At 43.9% G+C, this 21420-nt stretch overlaps 1 protein-coding gene across 1 annotated transcript in view; it reads left to right on the top strand.

The window, feature by feature from the left end:
* LOC141074360 (adhesion G-protein coupled receptor F3-like) overlaps positions 1 to 21420 on the top strand; it is an 83301-nt gene that overhangs the window by 38234 nt on the left and 23647 nt on the right. Inside the window, exons 8-10 of the mRNA XM_073562008.1 lie at positions 13605 to 13745; positions 13979 to 14172; positions 18347 to 18538. Of these exons, the coding sequence (XP_073418109.1) occupies positions 13605 to 13745; positions 13979 to 14172; positions 18347 to 18538 (527 nt within the window). The remainder of the gene's footprint in view (positions 1 to 13604; positions 13746 to 13978; positions 14173 to 18346; positions 18539 to 21420) is intronic.

Raw genomic sequence — 21420 nt, 5'->3', positions numbered from 1 at the left:
TGTGTCTACTCCAGCATTAGTTTTCAATTCTGCTGCTAACCCAGTTATCTTTTTAAGGGCTATCATGGTTTTTCCATTCACTCCAGAGTTCTGAGGGATATAGGTACAACACTCCTCTCCCACCATCCCACAAACTCCTCCTTTCTCAGCTAATATCATATCAAGGGCTAGTCGATTTTGGAGTGTCATTCTAGTGTTAGGGCCCAATTCTTCAACTATACCTTGGAAGGCATCTTGGCTGAAATTGACAAACCTTTGTTCACTGTAATATATGTAATTGATCCATTCAACATTTTTATTAATCTGCACCTGTGGGATTATAGAAGCAAAGCCAGCATAGATCTGGTTCTGGGCTTTAAATTGGTCAGGCACCCCCCTTGGCACTCCAATAGCATCAATATATACTAGTGGATCTTCTTCATAACTCATATGGAGCTGATCGAGGCTTCTCCTTTTCCTGGTAGGTTCATCAGGTATCTTTGGATCCCAGGGTAGAATCTTGAACTGCATAGCTAGTTTAACAAGGGTGCATTGGCCTGTCCAGGCATTTGGCAACCTAGGACGGAGCTTACCATCTCCACATAACCAATAAATGTCATACATATATTGTGTATGTTTGATTAACAAGTCAGTATCTAGAGAACTATTCTCTTTGCAGAAACCTGTCTCGAAGATCCCTACTGGTGTACCTGTGGTGTCGTGGGAATTATAGCAGGTGTAATTGTCAGCTAATACAGTTACTTCTCCTGGGACCTTTAGTTTGGGTTCCTTATGAATTAGTGGGACGTAATCTGGGCAATCAGTGGGCTTCAAACCTTTCAACAAATTCATGACACAGGCAGTGGTGTTGTCATCAGGGAAAAGCAATGCATGTGTGTATAGGTGTGTATTCGCAGCAGCACAAGCAATACATCCTACAGAGATATTCTGGACTTTTACATTGTACCTCACCCATTCTAACCACAAATTTTTCCTTGGGGCTGTTTGTGTTTCTATGGAGAAAACCTCTTGCCAACTGAGACCTGGAATGGGGATCACTTCATTAACTACATTTTGCAAACGCTCACCTGGGCCTATTTTAGGTGTACTGGTAACGGGGGCCTTGGTTGGTCTGAAGCTAATATCCTGAAGCCGTATATGGCCTAAATACGCATAAGGTCCAGCACTAAATACATAATTATAATGCCTTCCTAGTACGAACGTCTGCAGATCAGCAGATTGAGGGCTTTCAAGATTTAGGAGAAGGGGGTGACAGCTTCTACCCCATTTACAGCCCCTAAATGGTTGCAGAAGGGCTGTTAGATGCATTCTCTCACGAAGACTCCTACCCGTCCCATCCTTGGGGAACATGGCTTCGCTAGGTTTATATCCCCAATCATTCCCCGTACTCCAGGCAGCATCTGTCCAATAATGACAATTATTGTTGTCTTGTCTGGTAACACACATATAGAACTGGATGATCCCCTCTACCACCCGTTCAGTCTCAAGGCACTTGACTACATCACAGAAATCAAATCGCCAGATATTCACCGGGGCTGTCAGGTTTACCCAGAGAATAAAGGGACCAGAATTCTTATTTACAATAGGGGCCGAAGAGGTAGGGGCGAGGATGGCCCCCAGTCCCAAGGTCAAAAACAACAGCAACATTTCCCTTCAGTCACTACTGTGACTAAACACTGGTTCGGTCTCTTTTACAGTGTGAAGCATGAATCCAGGTGCTCTTTCCTTCAAGTTTTACTGCAGTGGGGGTGACCAGGATCACCGTGTGGGGTCCTTCAAATCTCGGCTGGAGACAATCTCTGCGCACAAACTTTTTCACATACACCAGGTCTCCTGGCACAAAGTCATGGACCACGTCACCTGTGGATTCTGGAAGAGAAGCAGAAACTGTAGAGTGGGTGTTAGACAGTTCCTTAGACAATGCAATCACAAATTGTACAACTTTATCATTTGTCTCAGACAACTCTTGTGGCCTAATGTCTCCTATTTTAGGTGGAGCACCAAAAAGAATCTCAAAGGGAGTCAGGCCGTGTTTTCCCTGTGGGGTGTGTCTGATATGGTATAGGACCACGGGGAGCAAATCTGGCCATGGGAGTGGGTGGTCCTGGCTCATTTTAAGCAACTGGGTCTTAATTGTGGAGTTCATTCTCTCAACTTTGGCTGAACTGGAGGGGTGATAGGGGGTGTGCAGACCCAAATCTGTCCCTAACATGTGCCACAATTCCTCGTAGACATTGGCAGTGAAGGCTGGGCCTTGATCTGATTCAACAACTTCGGGAATTCCAAATCTGCACGAAATTTCAGTGATGAGCTTCTTAGCTGTAGTTTTGGCAGTCATGTTGGTCACTGAGTAGGCTTCGGGCCATCCTGAGAACATATCCACAGCCACTAGGACGTACTCATACTTTCCTGACTTGGGCATCTGAATATGATCAACCTGGATTCTCTGCCAAGGGTAGTCTGGTTTGGCAAGATGCTGAAGTGGAACCTTGGCGGTGGCTGTTGGGTTACAGATGGCACAGACTGGGCAGGCTCTTGAGTAGGCTGTGACAGTGGTAGAGATTCCTGGGGCCCAGTAGAGCTTCTTGATACAGGCCAGAGCTTGGTTCTTTCCTCGATGAGTTGATCCATGAGCCCATGCTGCAACGGCTGGATACATTCTTTTGGGTAGACAGGGTTTCCCATCCACCTTATAGAGTCTAGGAAATTGGTATTGTCCGGCAGAACTACGATTCCCATGAATGGCTCCTGCAGCTTCCCACTGCTTCTTTTCTTCTTTAGAGGTCAACTTTTGTTCTTCCCACAATCTCTCTTCAGGTGGTCGGGCTGGCTTCCAGACAGATCCGGTGGCAGGGTATTCCATTTCCATGTCTTCTATCAACTCCCTCTTCTTTCTTCGGGCTTCGGACTTCTCAAAGTCTCGTTCTTCTTCGGCTTGGGTAGCTTCTTTGGTTGCCTGTTCTCTTGTTTGTGCTCTGGTAAGCACAGGCATCACAGGTGTATCAGTGCCTTCCCAACAGGGTTTTTCTGGTGCTGTTTCTTCTTCTTCCCACTTTGCTGAGACATTCTTTATGGCAGCAGCTTTGGCAGCTTGATCTGCTAAATGGTTTCCTCTAGTCTCCTTCGAATTGACTTTCCCGTGAGCTTTGACCTTGATCACGGCAATTTGTACAGGTAGCTCCAATGCCTTCATCAGGGCTTTAATCCTTAGTGCATGTTTAACAGGGGTTCCTGTAGCCGTAATGAACCCTCGGGACTTCCACAGGAATCCAAAATCGTGACAGATTCCATAGCCGTATCTTGAGTCAGTGTAGACATTGGCCGTCTTCCCTTCTGCTAGATAACATGCTTGTTGTAGGGCCACAAGTTCGGCTTCTTGAGCCGAAAGGTGAGGTGGCAAGGCTTCAGCCAGAAGGACTTCTGTTTCAGTGGTGACCGCATATCCAGTGTGGAACTTGCCATAAGAGTCTGCAAATCGAGATCCATCAGTCCATAGTTGCAAATCAGGGTTGAGAAGTTCTTGAGTTACCACATTTTGTGGTGCAGAGGCTTCTTGTTCCAGTGCTTTTACACAGTCATGCGGGTCATCAGGTGACCTCCCGTCTGGTAAGTCCTTATACCCGTCAGGGAACTCCCCCCTAGAATGTGGAAGCAAAGTGGCTGGGTTGATGGTAGTACATTTCTGGAAGGTGATGTTGGAGGGCAGAAGTAGAGAGCACTGAAGTCTGAGATGTCTTTGGCTCGTTAGATGCTTAGGAGATGTTTGTTGGAGGACAGCAGAGAGATCATGTCCAGCTTGAATGACCAAGTCATGACCAAGTGCTATGTCAGCAGACTTATCCAGAAGAACATGGGCTGCATGCACAGCCTTGAGGCAGGAAGGAGCAGTTCTGGCAACAGGGTCTAGCCTGGCTGAGTAGTAGGCCAGAGGACGGAAACGATCAGCATGTTTCTGTGCCAGCACACCAGAGGCATGTCCTTCAGATTCTGAAACAAAGAGATGAAACGGCTGAGTGTAGTCAGGGAGACCCAGAGCAGGGGCGCTGACAACAGCTTCCTTGAGAGCCAGGAAACAGTCCTTTTGCTGAGCATAGATATACGGATTTTCAGCATGATCCCAGTCCGGTCCTCCAGTCTTGAGGCAATCATACAAAGGTTGCATGAGTCTTGAAGCATCTGGAATCCACTGTCTGCAGTAGGTAATGAGTCCTAAGAAAGACTGCATAGCAGAGTATGTCTTTGGATAAGGGATATCCTCGATTGCATGTTTTCTGTCCTCGGTGAGGTGTCTCGAGCCTTGAGAGATGCAGTGTCCGAGGAAGACGACTTTCTCTTTGCACCACTGGACCTTGGCCTTTGAGACTTTGCAGTTGGCAGAATGAAGAAAAAGGAGCAAGGACTCAGAAGCAGCAAACAGATTCTCTTCAGTTCCACAGAGGAGTAGGTCATCAACATATTGGAGAAGCGTGACATGAAGATTCTGTAACACCCACGGATCCAGGGTCATCTTCATAGCATGAGTGAACTGGTTAGGGGAGTTCTGGGCACCCTGTGGTGTCCTGGCCCAGGTCAGCTGAGATCCTTGAAACGTGAAGGCAAATAAAAACTGTGAGTCTTCATGAAGCGGAACACTGAAGAAAGCATTAGCCAGGTCAATAACGGTGAAGAGTGTTGCTGAAGTAGGCACTTGAGAAAGCAAGGTGTTTGGGTTGGGTACCACAGGAGTTTCCAAGATGGTGGCTGAATTGACTGCTCTGAGGTCCTGTACAAGTCTGTACTTCGGAGGGTCTCCAGGAGCTGTCTTCTTCTTCACTGGAAACAGGGGTGTGTTACAGGGTGAAACACATCTGATTAGCACTCCAGAATGTAAGAGGGAGGTAATCTGAACTCCAAGGCTCCGCTCTTGGGCAGCCTTAAGCGGATACTGAGGTAGTCTGGGGTATGGGTGCCCAGGTTTGAGGTGGACTTTTACTGGAGGCACTTTGAGCAGACCCACATCCTCAGGTCCAGTTGACCACAGAGTGGTAGGTAGATTGGGCAAATCCGGGGAAGGTGTCGTTTGCAGAGTCATCATCATCAGAGGGAAAGCCTTAAGGACACAACGATCTTCAGTGCCTTGTTGTGAGGCAGGATCTTGTAATTGCAATTCCATCCCTTGATCACCGAAGATGATGGTAGCGTGAAGCCTTTGAAGGAGGTCAGCTCCTAAAAGGTTGACGGGGCAGGTTTCAGACACCAGAAATTTGGCAAAGACACCAGAGAATGGGCCAGCTGGGACGGGAACAGTGAGTGGTGATGAGGTTTGTTGACCTTCAACTCCAATACATGTGAGGAAATCTGAAGACAGGGAGATTGTAGGAGGCAGCTGAGATGACGAGATAACAGAGGTGGCCGCCCCAGTGTCCACTAAGAACTTGAGAGGTTGATTGTCCACTTCCAGGGTCACTGTACCACAAGACGAGGAAGTACAGGTGGCGGGAAAAGTGGGCACCGGTTGGCCTGAACTTCATGAGTGTGGAGGAGGAAGAGGTCTCTGAGGGTGCCCCCTGCGAGGACAACTTCTTCTCATATGACCAGGGCTGGCACACTCCCAACACAGAGGTCTCCCTTGGTCATCACGAACTGGTCTGTCCCTGTAGTTTTGGCCCTGGGACCCTCACGGCCTCAAGCGTGGTGATCCATACCGATCCTGAGCCTGATACACCATAACAGGTACTTCTGAGGCTTCTGCCATATACATGGCTGGTTTCTTCTTGCCTTTGTCCTTCTGTGCTTCCTTCTCTGCTTCCTTTTCTGCTTCTTTTTCTTCCCTTTGAAGCATTTTCTGATAACTCTTCACAACAGTGAGGGCCTGTTTTAGGGGACCATCAGGTAATTTGGGACGAAGCTTCATGACCTTATCCTTCAGTGGATCTTCCAGACCATCAATAAAAGCACGGACCAACAGGGCTGCCTGCGTCTTCACATGAGTTGAATAACCCAAGTCTTCAAACTGCATAGTTAGTCTGGCAGCGTATTTCTCCACAGCTTCACCAGATTCTTGTTGTATATCCTGTATTGATCCTGCTTCGTCACAGAGACGATCCTGGGCCCACTTTGTGAGTTGAGCGATAAACTCCTTTCCAGACTTGAACTTGTTGAGAGGTCCTGCTTTAGTGGGGTCCAATTCCTTCATGATGGTGGGGAGAAAATATTCGGAGGCTTTGATTGAGGTGATGCCTGATAGATCAGACCATGTAGCCCCGTAGATGCTCCTAGTCTGTTCCAGTTTCCTTACATACTGCATGGGAAATTTGTCCGGGTCAGGTAACTTGTTAACAATAGCATCAATTTGTACCGGAGTGAAGGGTTTGTATTTCAGCTTCAGCCCTTCTTCTTCTTCGTCATGTGTCACTGCCTCATCCTTCGGGGCAGTTGGGGGTGCTGTGGGTATTACCTCATCCAGGGGCTTTATACCTGTGTGCATCAGTGGTATCATGTATTCAGCTACCAAGGGCATGATGCCCTCTAATCCGGATTCATGGTAACAGACGATCCTAACTTCTTGTAAATCGAGATCTGGGGTTGATTGGAGACAATTCTTGATGACTTCAACGTGTTCCTTCATACAGGGGCCCAGTGGGTATCCAAAGAGTCCTGAAGATATCAATGGTATAGCCAAAGTTCTACAAGGAAGTGTATCTCTCCCTAGCCGTCCTGCAAAGATAAGCACTGTCTGTAAGGCGGTCTGCAATATTGTACGGCAATGCTCGGGTGTCCTGTAATCATATATAGGGCCTGCAGTGTGTAACACTATATCACAGGGCAAATTCCCTCCCTGGGTGGACATAGCGTCTCCTGGATGCAAGGGGCCATAATTGGTAAGGTAGGCCTGACACTCTTGGGTTATGGCTGGGCCTCCCTTTTTAGCTATCTGTTGGGCCAAACCACCTCTATGCGACAGGGTAGAGTTAGCTGGGTTCACTATGGCTCCTACCTGGTGGGTAACTATGTCCCCATACCCCACTGAGAAAAGAACCTGGGAGCCCTGAGGTGTGATGTAATAGCGTGAATGACAGGGGAACCAGATTTCAGGGTCATGGGGCAACCTAGAGGATTTGTTGAGAGGGGTAGGTAGTGGGCTCCTTCCGGGCCGGGGGGATTCGAACGGACCTAATAGCAGTGGCGGGGCAGGGGGAATTGTAGCAACCTGATTGTCAGAATCTTCTGATCCCTCATCATCTCCGATAGCTTGGCGCCTCATACGCATTACGGACCGGAAAGCCGTACTGCCGGTCAGGGCATCAAGAGTGAAGGGACCTTGACCAGGTGTATTTACAAATATCACAGTGGGTTGCACCGGGAGACTAGGCCCAGAGGCCGGAACAGAAACAGGAACATTAGAGGTGGGAACAGCATCGGTCGGTGCCGGAGGTTTCTCAGGAAGTGGTGGTCCCTGATAGTACTCGCCGGAAAGTGTTACCAGCGGACATAGTGGCTGGGGAGGAATTCCGGGTGCACCAAGATGGCTGCCGGTGGAGGCGTGGCATGCCCCACTTCCGTCCATGGTCTGGGCGGAACCCCAAGGACGGCCCGCCCCACACACACGGCAGGTTTCCACCCAGGTTGGATTCTGCACGCCACAAACAGGACACACCCACGCTTCTGGAGAGCTCGTCTTGTCGCCATTATAGGGCGGTGGTTGGGACTGCATTTTCATCATCAGTGGCACGGCGGCCATTTTACAATCTATAAGATCACAGTTCAAAGGCATTTTATAACCAAACACAGGTTCCGCATTGTCTGATCCTCCTTCCCCATCAATCTCTTTCCATCCTTCATTCTTCAAGCCTCGCGCAACTCGCAGATGAGCTTGTGCTTGTTCTAACAATCCTTTATCTTTCAACATGCCTCGTTTGTTCTCTATGAGATTATGCCACATAGCCGGCTGTAATCTCCCTGACGAGGGCAATCCTACATGCTTATACAATCTCTCAACATTCTTGACTGCCTTCTTGCCTTCCCGTGACGCTACTATTGCCATGACCTCCACAGCATCCTCATCTAACTTGTGGGGCACAGACTTCTTCTGCTTTAAGATACGCAGCATGACTCTTACAGAATACTATGGTTCTCTGCAGAAAAACCACTGGTAGCGATATCAACACTGATGTTCCACAGTACGGAGCCTCACGTTCGACGTACTAGGAAAAGAGCCTCGCGCTCAATATTTCCTTTCCCTAACCTTGAACAGCAGTGATTAACAGATTATCCTGCCACGATATTCCAACAGTCGGGAGGCGGTCTCCTAGTGAGAGCCCTCCACAGAAATACAGGTGGTCCCTTCTCGGGACGTCTTAATTACCTAGCTGGTACAATATCACAGAGGCTGCGTCTCCTATCCCTTCCTCTAAGTTGCCCCACAATCTGCAACTAGCTCAATTTATCACTCCACTTCACTACTAGACAATAGTCACGGGTAGGGTGGTTAAATGGAGTACAATGACCGGTGGAGGAGGTGTGGTGTACACGAGGACGCGCAGAATGCGACGTCTCTCAGTTGCTGGTTCAGAGCGTGGCACAGGATCGCACTCAGTCTCACCACTCGACCGGTCACCCCTCAGACCCAAGGAGACCACAGACAAACCAATAACGGCTGAGACACTAGCAAGTGTGACACATACAGTGTATATGATCTCACTTACTGTGTTTTGGAGGGTGATCAGTCCTCGAGGTCAGCCACTACAGGTATCATCCACAGACATCCAGGCATGGGTCCAGAGGAGCCTCGGATCACTGTCCACGCCCCACGTTGGGCGCCAAATTGTCGGGGTCGTAAACGACAATAAATCCTCATTCACCAGTCATTCCAAATCATTGTGCGAACGCAAAACATCTGGTACCAATTAAGAATGACTCAGACACGCAGCTGATTCAGTCTTAGCTAATGTCCTGCATCCACACCTGTCAGGAGCAGTACAACAACTGGCTTTATTTACAAATACACAATACTATATTGAGTGTTAGGGGAAGGCGTGCATTAGGCGGGGTTTATGCAGTATACATCTAGTGTCCAGTCTCTCTCTGATTCGTCAAAAAGTCTCCCGATGGTTACTTCTTCTTCACATTCCTGAGTTATCTTTTTTTTAGGAGAAATGAAACTTAACTTAACTCTTTAGACACTGAATTTAAGTGAAAGTGAACACTGGCAGCCATCTTTAATACAGTTACATTTGCATTAGCAAGCAATTAGGAAAAACTTATTGTTTCACAGTATAAAAGTATAAAAGTTACATAAGAAAATATATTTTCACCTTGACACTATGTACAAGAATATAACTACTATAATACTGCTCCTATGTACAAGAATATAACTACTATAATACTGCCCCTATGTACAAGAATATAACTACTATAATACTGCCCCCTATGTGCAAGAATATAACTACTATAATACTGTCCCCTATTTACAAGAATATAGCTACTATAATACTGCTCCTATGTACAAGAATATAACTACTATAATACTGCTCCTATGTACAAGAATATAACTACTATAATACTGTCCCCTATTTACAAGAATATAGCTACTATAATACTGCTCCTATGTACAAGAATATAACTACTATAATACTGCTCCAATGTACAAGAATATAACTACTATAATACTGCTCCAATGTACAAGAATATAACTACTATAATACTGCTCCTATGTACAAGAATATAACTACTATAATACTGCTCCTATGTCCAAGAATATAACTACTATAATGCTGCCCTATGTATAAGAATATAACTACTATAATACTGTCCCCTATTTACAAGAATATAGCTACTATAATACTGCTCCTATGTACAAGAATATAACTACTATAATACTGCTCCTATGTACAAGAATATAACTACTATAATACTGCCCCCTATGTACAAGAATATAACTACTATAATACTGCTCCAATGTACAAGAATATAACTACTATAATACTGCTCCTATGTACAAGAATATAACTACTATAATACTGCCCCCTATGTACAAGAATATAACTACTATAATACTGCCCCCTATGTACAAGAATATAACTACTATAATACTGCTCCCTATGTACAAGAATATAACTACTATAATACTGCCCCTATGTACAAGAATATAACTACTATAATACTGCCCCTATGTACAAGAATATAACTACTATAATACTGTCCCCTATTTACAAGAATATAGCTACTATAATACTGCTCCTATGTACAAGAATATAACTACTATAATACTGCTCCTATGTACAAGAATATAACTACTATAATACTGCCCCTATGTACAAGAATATAACTACTATAATACTGCCCCTATGTACAAGAATATAACTACTATAATACTGCCCCCTATGTGCAAGAATATAACTACTATAATACTGTCCCCTATTTACAAGAATATAGCTACTATAATACTGCCCCCTATGTACAAGAATATAACTACTATAATACTGCCCCCTATGTACAAGAATATAACTACTATAATACTGCCCCCTATGTACAAGAATATAACTACTATAATACTGCCCCCTATGTACAAGAATATAACTACTATAATACTGCTCCCTATTTACAAGAATATAACTACTATAATACTGCCCCTATGTACAAGAATATAACTACTATAATACTGCCCCTATGTACAAGAATATAACTACTATAATACTGCCCCCTATGTGCAAGAATATAACTACTATAATACTGTCCCCTATTTACAAGAATATAGCTACTATAATACTGCCCCCTATGTACAAGAATATAACTACTATAATACTGCCCCCTATGTACAAGAATATAACTACTATAATACTGCCCCCTATGTACAAGAATATAACTACTATAATACTGCCCCCTATGTACAAGAATATAACTACTATAATACTGCTCCCTATGTACAAGAATATAACTACTATAATACTGCCCCTATGTACAAGAATATAACTACTATAATACTGCCCCTATGTACAAGAATATAACTACTATAATACTGTCCCTATGTACAAGAATATAACTACTATAATACTGCCCCTATATACAAGAATAAAACTACTATAATACTGCCCCCTATGTACAAGAATATAACTACTATAATACTGTCCCTATGTACAAGAATATAACTACTATAATACTGCTCCTATGTCCAAGAATATAACTACTATAATGCTGCCCTATGTATAAGAATATAACTACTATAATACTGTCCCCTATTTACAAGAATATAGCTACTATAATACTGCTCCTATGTACAAGAATATAACTACTATAATACTGCTCCTATGTACAAGAATATAACTACTATAATACTGCCCCCTATGTACAAGAATATAACTACTATAATACTGCTCCTATGTACAAGAATATAACTACTATAATACTGCCCCCTATGTACAAGAATATAACTACTATAATACTGCCCCCTATGTGCAAGAATATAACTACTATAATACTGTCCCCTATTTACAAGAATATAACTACTATAATACTGCTCCTATGTACAAGAATATAACTACTATAATACTGCTCCTATGTACAAGAATATAACTACTATAATACTGCTCCTATGTACAAGAATATAACTACTATAATACTGCCCCCTATGTACAAGAATATAACTACTATAATACTGCTCCTATGTACAAGAATATAACTACTATAATACTGCCCCCTATGTACAAGAATATAACTACTATAATACTGCCCCCTATGTGCAAGAATATAACTACTATAATACTGTCCCCTATTTACAAGAATATAACTACTATAATACTGCTCCTATGTACAAGAATATAGCTACTATAATACTGCTCCTATGTACAAGAATATAACTACTATAATACTGCTCCTATGTACAAGAATATAACTACTATAATACTGCTCCTATGTACAAGAATATAACTACTATAATACTGCCCCTATGTACAAGAATATAACTACTATAATACTGCCCCCTATGTGCAAGAATATAACTACTATAATACTGTCCCCTATTTACAAGAATATAGCTACTATAATACTGCCCCCTATGTACAAGAATATAACTACTATAATACTGCCCCCTATGTACAAGAATATAACTACTATAATACTGCCCCCTATGTACAAGAATATAACTACTATAATACTGCCCCCTATGTACAAGAATATAACTACTATAATACTGCCCCCTATGTACAAGAATATAACTACTATAATACTGCTCCCTATGTACAAGAATATAACTACTATAATACTGCCCCTATGTACAAGAATATAACTACTATAATACTGCCCCTATGTACAAGAATATAACTACTATAATACTGCCCCCTATGTGCAAGAATATAACTACTATAATACTGTCCCCTATTTACAAGAATATAGCTACTATAATACTGCCCCCTATGTACAAGAATATAACTACTATAATACTGCCCCCTATGTACAAGAATATAACTACTATAATACTGCCCCCTATGTACAAGAATATAACTACTATAATACTGCCCCCTATGTACAAGAATATAACTACTATAATACTGCCCCCTATGTACAAGAATATAACTACTATAATACTGCTCCCTATGTACAAGAATATAACTACTATAATACTGCCCCTATGTACAAGAATATAACTACTATAATACTGTCCCTATGTACAAGAATATAACTACTATAATACTGCCCCCTATGTACAAGAATATAGCTACTATAATACTGCCCCCTATGTGCAAGAATATAACTACTATAATACTGCCCCTATGTACAAGAATATAACTACTATAATACTGCCCCCTATGTACAAGAATATAACTACTATAATACTGCCCCCTATGTACAAGAATATAACTACTATAATACTGCCCCCTATGTACAAGAATATAACTACTATAATACTGCCCCTATGTACAAGAATATAACTACTATAATACTGCCCCTATGTACAAGAATATAACTACTATAATACTGTCCCTATGTACAAGAATATAACTACTATAATACTGCCCCCTATGTACAAGAGTAGGTAATGTGTCACCAGTCACCACTATGCCAGATTTCAGGCCCTTTTTCTGATGTCTTCACAGTGTCCATGGTAGATCTAATGTCTGGGAAACGTTTTTACGCCTTCTCCTACTGATCACTTTCCACACTGAGATCCTTTGCTGTGTTGTCAGCTGTTTACTGACCAGAAAATGGCAGGAAAATCCACCTGGAGCAGCGACACTTTCTCTGGGGATAATCAGAGTTACTGTAAATGACGGCGGTCAAGCGCTGACTACTATGTAACATGGGGGGAAATGATTCGGAACACAACCACATCCCCAATTATAAGAGGGCGCTCACACTTATGCAACTACATTATTATAGTTTTGTCCTTTTTATTTTCAACTCGATATGGTTTGTTTCTCCCTGGATTTGTACAGATTATGGCGACATTAAAGGGTGGGGGGGGGAGCTCTGAATTGATTCTCCTGTGTAGTATTTTTTTTTTACATGACACAAATCTTACATTGTACGAAGGGGTGTGTAGACTTTTGATATCTACTGTATGTATAAACATATAATATTGTAACACTGCCCCACGTTCGGTTGTGTAGATGACGGTGTTTTTCCTGTAGATCCGGTGGACAGAGGTTATTATCGTTGTTATCCCTTATCTGTTAACGAGATTCCAGTGAACGACACGGATTACCGCTGCCTTTTCCAGGGCGACTTCGGTCCTGCGGTGGAGTCGAAGGTCCGGGTTTCTCTAATGAAAGGTGAGACATTTATGATTACTGACGTTGCTGGAGTTTTTTATGTCTTCTTCTTATACAATCATGGGTGGAGACTCCATTCAAGTCATTTTCATTTGACATCATCATGAGGCTTGGACGGCTTTTTGGTTTTTTTTTCTTCCATGCTTTACACTGCAGCTCTTCCTAATCGGACTGGCAGAGGGCGTCAATCGTGTTCCGTTTAACCTCGTGTATCTCTTGTGTTTTCTGTCCAGATACAGATAAGTTCTGTTCTGAAGACAATGATGCAATGTGGAAGGCGACCAAAGCCGGATACGATGCCGAAACCCTCTGTGAGAGAGGGAAGACCGGAAGAATTACCAGAAGATGCTCAACGAATGGTCAGTGGGCAACGCCAGAGTCCTCCTGTGTGGACACCAGGCTGCAGATGCTTCTAGAGCAGGCGCAGGTGAGAAAGAAGCCAGATTACTGTGGAGTAACACATATACTAATCTGGAGTCACATCCAGGCTTCATCTCCAGTCACATCCAAAGCTGCATTCACATGGAATGTGCTGACGGATACGGGTTAGCTGAGATCCCATGATGAGCTAAACTCTGTTACACTACACTACCATTCAAAAGTTTAGGGTCACTTAGAAATTTCCTTATTTTTTAAAGAAAAGCACAGTTTTTTCCAATGACGCTAACATTAAATGATTGAGAAATACACTCTATACATTGTTAATGTGGTAAATGACTGTTCTAGCTGCAAACGTCTGGTTTGTCATGCAATATCTTCATAGGTGTATAGAGGTCCATTTCCAACAACCATCACTCCAGTGTTCTTACGATACTTTATGTTTGCTAACTGTGTAAGAAGGCTAATGGATGGATAGAATACCCTGAAAACCCTTGTTGCAAGTATGTTAGCGCAGCTGAAACCAGTTTGGCTGATTAGAGAAGCTATAAACCTGACCTTCCTTTGAGCTAGTTGAGAATCTGGAGCATTACATTTGTTGGTTCCATTAAACTCTCAAAATGGCCAGAAAAAAAGAACTTTCATGTGAAACTCAACAGTCTATTCTTGTTCTTAGAAATGAAGGCTATTCCATGCGAGAAATTGCCAAGAATTCCTACAACGGAGTGTACTACTCCCTTCAGAGGAGAGCACAAACAGGCTCTAACCAGAGTAGAAAGAGAAGTGGGCGGCCCCGCTGCACAACTGAGCAACAAGACAAGTACATTAGAGTCTGTAGTTTGAGAAATTGACGCCTCACAGGTCCTCAACTGGCAGCTTCATTAAATAGTACACGCAAAACGCCAGTGTCAACGTCTACAGTGAAGAGGCGACTCCGGGATGCTGGCCTTCAGGGAAGAGTGGCAAATAAAAAAGCCATATCTGAGACTGGCTAATAAAAGGAAAAGATTAATATGAGCAAATGAACACAGACATTGGACAGAGGAAGATTGGAAAAAAGTGTTATGGACAGATGAATCCAAGTTTGAGGTGTTTGGATCACACAGAACATTTGTGAGATGCAAAACAACTGAAAAGATGCTGTAAGAGAGCCTGACGCCATCTGTCAAGCATGGTGGAGGTAATGTGATGGTCTGGGGCTGCTTTGGTGCTGGTAAAGTGGGAGATTTGAACAAGGTAAAAGGGATTTTGAATAAGGAAGGCTATCACTCCATTTTGCACAGGACAATCACCCAAAGCACACCTCCACATAATGCAAGAACTATTTAGGGAAGAAGCCGGCAGCTGGTATTCTATCTGTAATGGAGTGGCCAGCGCAGTCACCAGATCTCAGCCCCATTGAGCTGTTGTAGGAGCAGCTTGACCGTATGGTACGCAAAAAGTGCCCATCAAGCCAAACTGACATGTGGGAGGGGCTTCTGGAAGCATGGGGTGAAATTTCTCCAGATTACCTCAGCAAATTACCTGCTAGAATGCCAAAGGTCTGCAATGCTGGGATTGCTGCAAAGGGGCATTCTGTGACGAAAGCAAAGTCTGAAGGAGAAAATTATTATTTCAAATAAAAATCTTTTTTTCGAATCTTCTCAATGTCTGGATGAGATTTTACATTCATTTGGCAACTCATTGATTAATAAAAGTATGAGTTTTCATGGAAAACACAAAATTGTCTGGGTGACCCCAAACTTTTGAACGGTAGTGTATATTATGAAGACATTCTTTTACATTAAAAAATGCACAGGAAAAAATCTCACCCAAAAAAATCAAATAAAAGAAATCTATGGTTCTTGGCTATTGGCACGTTCCATGTCCTTCTTACTGTTCTGCGCACGGGTGCAGCAGGAGCCTCCTCCTTTAGCCTTGTTTGTAGTCAGAAACAAAGAAAGTGTCCTCGTCCAGACGCCCTCTTTTTTCCCAACTTTTCTGTCCTCTTTTCTTCCCTCCTCTCCTGTCACTTTTGTCCTCATCCCGAGTTTCCTCTTCCCTCCAGACTCTTCTGTCCTCTCCTAGAGTTTTGTCTTCCCTCCCGATTCTTCTGTAGTCTTTCAGAGAGTTTTCTTAACTCACCTCTTCTGTCCTCTTTTAGAGTTTTCTTGTCCCTCTCAACCCTCCTGACCTATTCCATTTTTTTCTCTTCAAATCTTGATTCTTCTGCCCTCTTCCAGAGTCTTCTATTCCCTCCCCACTTTTCTGTCCTCTTTCAGAGTTTTCTCTTCCCTCTATTTTGATACAGGGAAAGTATAGATTTTTGTACCGTGATAACCAGTAGATAGAATTTGAGAGTCCTCAGTGGTTGATATCTTTTAATGGCTGAGAAAATGGTAACAAATTGCAGCTTTCGAGACTCCTCGGATCTCTTCATCAGGCAAAAAATAATACAAAATGTGAAGAAACACATTTATACATAATAGGACACAGGAATAATGCATTAGATAAGACAAGTGACGTGAAGAACTATAGATTTACGGCCACAACGGTTTATCCCTCTCCTTTAATGATAGTTCTGCTTCACCCCACTTGTCTAATTTATTGCATTATTCCCGTGTTCTATTATGTATAAATATGTAACCTCAGATTTTGCGTTATTCAGTGCCTGATGAAGAGACCCTAGTAGTCTCGAAAGCTCTTCTCTCCAGGCTCTTGTCCTCTCCCATGGCTTCCTCTTCCCTCCAGATTCTTGTCCTCTCCCATGGTTTCCTCTTCCCTCCAGATTCTTGTCCTCTCCCATGGTTTCCTCTTCCCTCCAGATTCTTGTCCTCTCCCATGGTTTCCTCTTCCCTCCAGATTCTTGTCCTCTCCCATGGTTTCCTCTTCCCTCCAGGCTCTTGTCCTCTCCCATGTTTTCTTCTTCCTTCCAGGCTCTTATCGTCTCCCATGGTTTCATCTTCCTTCCAGGCTCTTGCCCTCTCCCATGGTTTCCTCTTCCCTCCAGGCTCTTATCCTCTCCCATGGTTTCCTTTTCCCTCCAGATTCTTGTCCTCTCCCATGGTTTCCTCTTCCCTCCAGGCTCTTATCCTCTCCCATGGTTTCCTTTTCCATCCAGATTCTTGTCCTCTCCCATGGTTTCCTCTTCCCTCCAGATTCTTGTCCTCTCCCATGGTTTCCTCTTCCCTCCAGGCTCTTATCCTCTCCCATGGTTTCCTCTTCCCTCCAGGCTCTTATCCTCTCCCATGGTTTCCTTTTCCATCCAGATTCTTGTCCTCTCCCATGGTTTCCTCTTCCCTCCAGATTCTTGTCCTCTCCCATGGTTTCCTCTTCCCTCCAGGCTCTTATCCTCTCCCATGGTTTCCTCTTCCCTCCAGGCTCTTGTCCTCTCCCATGGTTTCCTCTTCCCTCCACATTCTTGTCCTCTCCCATGGTTTCCTCTTCCCTCCAGGCTCTTGTCCTCTCCCATGGTTTCCTCTTCCCTCCACATTCTTGTCCTCTCCCATGGTTTCCTCTTCCCTCCAGATTCTTGTCATCTTTCAGACATTTTTCTTTCCTCCACTCTTCTGTCCTCTTCCCGAGTCTTCTATTCCCTCTCTATCCCTCTGACCCGCTTTCAGATTTTTGTCTTCAATCTCGACTCTTCTGTCCTCTCCTAGAGTTTTTTCTTCCCTCCCGATTCTTCTGTAGTCTTTTGTTGATTTTTCTTACCTTCACTCTTCTGTCCTCTTCCAGAGTCTTCTATTCCCTCTCGACCCTCCTGACCTATTCCAGATTTTTCTCTTCAATCTCGGCTCTTCTGCCCTCTTCCTAGTTTTCTCTTCCCCCCGACTCGTCTGTCCTCTTCCAGAGTTTTTTCTTCCCTCTAGCTTCTTCTGTCTCTCTCTAGATTCCTTTGTCCCCACCAGACTCCTCAGCTTCCAACAAAGATCTTTTTTACCCATCTGACTCCTGTGTCGTTTAGACTCTTATGTTTCTTCCAGCCTTCCCTGTCCTCAACCAGACTCCACATTCCCTTTCTACACTCCTCTGTCAACTCCAACCTTGATGAAGAGATTTGACATGTTGAAATTCAACTGGACCATTTTTCTCTTCCTCCTTTTCTCCTGCCATTGGGAAAATCAAGAGGCCCCTATACACCTGGTGCTTGGTCAGTCAGACAACTCAGGGAAAAATGAAGATGTGTTCGTACGTGAAGCTAAGATTTTCCTAAAGCATTGTGTCTTTGATCTCCCCTTTAGAGGCTCATTGATGGATTGGGAACACCAGATTGGGATATTCCGGTAACGATGGAGACGTTAAGGAATTACACTATGCCGAGCCTAAACTTTATCAGCCATCCATCCGATATGATTATTGTGGTGGAAACCATAAAGGTGCTCTCCATGACAGCTGTAGATAACAACATACAGCTCCAGACTGATACTATGGAGGTAAGTATGGAAAGGATGATACGATATATATACAGTCATATGTTAAAGTTTGGGCACCCCTATTAATGTTAACCTTTTTTCTTTATAACAATTTTGGTTTTTGCAACAGCTATTTCAGTTTCATATATCTAATAACTGATGGACTCAGTTATATTTATGGATTCGAATGAGGTTTATTGTACTAACAGAAATTGTGCAATCTGCATTTAAACAAAATTTGACCGATGCAAAAGTATGGGCACCCTTATCATTTTCTTGATTTGAACACTCCTAACTACTTTTTACTGACTTCCTGAAGCACTAAATTGGTTTTGTAACCTCATTGAGCTTTGAACTTCATAGCCAGGTGTATCAAATCATGAGAAGAGGTATTTAAGGTGGCCACTTGCAAGTAGTTCTCCTATTTGATTCTCCTATGAAGAGTGTCATCATGGGCTCCTCAAAACAACTCTCAAATGATCTGAAAACAAAGATTATTCAACATAGCTTTTCAGGGGAAGGATACAAAAAGTTGTCTCAGAGCTTTAACCTGTCAGTTTCCACTGTGAGGAACATAGTAAGGAAATGGAAGAACACAGGTACAGTTCTTGTTAAGCCCAGAAGTGGCAGGCCAAGAAAAATATCAGAAAGGCAGAGAAGAAGAATGGTGAGAACAGTCCAGGACAATCCACAGACCACCTCCAAAGACCTGCAGCATCATCTTGCTGCAGATGGTGTCACTGTGCATCGGTCAACAATACAGCGCACTTTGCACAAGGAGAAGCTGTATGGGAGAGTGATGCGAAAGAAGCCGTTTCTGCAAGCACGCCACAAACAGAGTCGCCTGAGGTCTGCAAAAGCACATTTGGACAAGCCAGTTACATTTTGGAAGAAGGTCCTGTGGACTGATGAGACAAAGATTGAGTTGTTTGGTCATACAAAAAGGCGTTCTGCATGGAGGCTAAAAAACACAGCCTTCCAAGAAAAACACTTGCTACCCACAGTAAAATTTGGTGGAGGTTCCATCATGCTTTGGGGCTGTGTGGCCAATGCCGGCACCGGGAATCTTGTTAAAATTGAGGGTCACATGGATTCAACTCAGTATCAGCAGATTCTTGACAATAATGTGCAAGAATCAGTGACGAAGTTGAAGTTACGCAGGGGATGGATATTTCAGCAAGACAATGATCCAAAACACCGCTCCAAATCTACTCAGGCATTCATGCAGAGGAACAATTACAATGTTCTGGAATGGCCATCCCAGTCCCCAGACCTGAATATCATTGAACATCTGTGGGATGATTTGAAGCGGGCTGTCCATGCTCGGCGACCATCAAACTTAACTGAACTGGAGGGGCGTGGCCTGCTTGCTAATGGCACCGGTCACTTAGCTGCTGAGCTCCAGCCACTTCGACTCCTAACCGGCTCACTGCGGCTTGCCAGCGGCACCAGTCTCTCTGCACACGGGGGGGGGGGGGGGTGCTGCGGAGGTATCCAGGATCGTGGCATGCCAAGGGGAGAATCCCAGAAGAAGCCGTCCCCGGCGAAAGTTACGGACTTCTTCTCCAGCACGGGGCGAGGGAAAGTGGCGGCAGCATCCTCCTCCACAGCTTCCTCACGCTCATCCAGGAGGGGATCCACAGCAGGCCCAGACTTGGACACAGACGCTGCAGATATACCGCTTACCAAAGGTACAATGCAGAAACTGCTCAGTGCCCTCCGCTCATCACTGCAGCAGGATTGGAAAGATATGGTGGCTGAGCTGAGGGGAGATATCACTGCCATAGGCAGCCGCACAGCACATATTGAATCTAAAATGGGGGAGCTGACAAAGTCACACAATAGCCTCATTGATGCCAATGCAGCACTGGAGGAACAAGTGCAAAAGCTCCATACCAAGGTCTTGGATTTAGAGGACAGGTCCCGCCGAAATAATATAAGAATCAGAGGAATTCCAGAGGCCATACCAGACAAGGGGCTGCAGAGTTTTCTGGGCTCCTTGCTGCAGGAGCTGCTCCCAGACCTGACTGCAACTGATTTCCTGGTGGACAGAATACACAGAGTCCCTAAGCCTAAATCCCTCAGTGCTGATGTCCCTCGGGACACTTTAGCTCGCCTGCACTTTTACAAGACCAAAGAAGCCCTGCTGCAAGCCCTGAGAAAGAGACCCCCTCTGTCTGAGCAATTCCGGCACCTGTCCATTTTTCCAGATCTGTCTGCAGGAACCCTGGCAAAAAGGAGGGAATTTGCTCCTTATACCAAAGTTCTCAGGGATGAAGCTATATCCTATAGATGGGGTTTCCCTGTAAAGATCCTGCTTTTCCGAGCAGGAAATACCCACGCCTGCCATTCCCCACAGCAGTTGGCAAAGCTCCTATCCTCATGGAACTTGGCAAATCTCCCGGCCAGATCTCCAAGAGCTACAGGATCATCCCAACAGGATAAAGTGAATGAAGATTGGTCCGTCGTGTGAGTTATGTGATATGTTTGAGTCGCGGCTGAGACTTAGTTGCTACTTTTAAGGTCCGCTGGTTCTGTTCAACCAGGACCCTGAACCCCCATGGCGGTAAATTTCCACCATACCGCAGGCCCCTTTTTTGGGCTTTTTTCTTTGTGGACTGATGCTCCCTACATCAGTAATGTTAGTGATGTCAATATTGTTAGTGTTATCTCTTTCCTGCCTGACCTTCCTTTTCCCCCTGCAGCTCTAGGCAAGAGACTTTTTTTTTCATGTACAATGGTACTGAACTGTATGTCTATAAATGTTAGGGGTCTGAACTCGCCAGCCAAGAGATCCATGTTTTGGCGGGAAGTGGTTAAATCCAAATGTGATGTAATATGTGGTCAGGAGTCTCATCTCCTCCAAGGGGACTCGCACAGGTTAAATAATGCTAAATTTCCTT

This window comes from Dendrobates tinctorius, unplaced genomic scaffold, assembly GCF_039654945.1.
Source record: "Dendrobates tinctorius isolate UK_male_01 unplaced genomic scaffold, ASM3965494v1 ptg000332l, whole genome shotgun sequence".
Classification (NCBI taxonomy): domain Eukaryota; kingdom Metazoa; phylum Chordata; class Amphibia; order Anura; family Dendrobatidae; genus Dendrobates; species Dendrobates tinctorius.
This window is presented reverse-complemented; position numbering and strand designations above follow the sequence as displayed.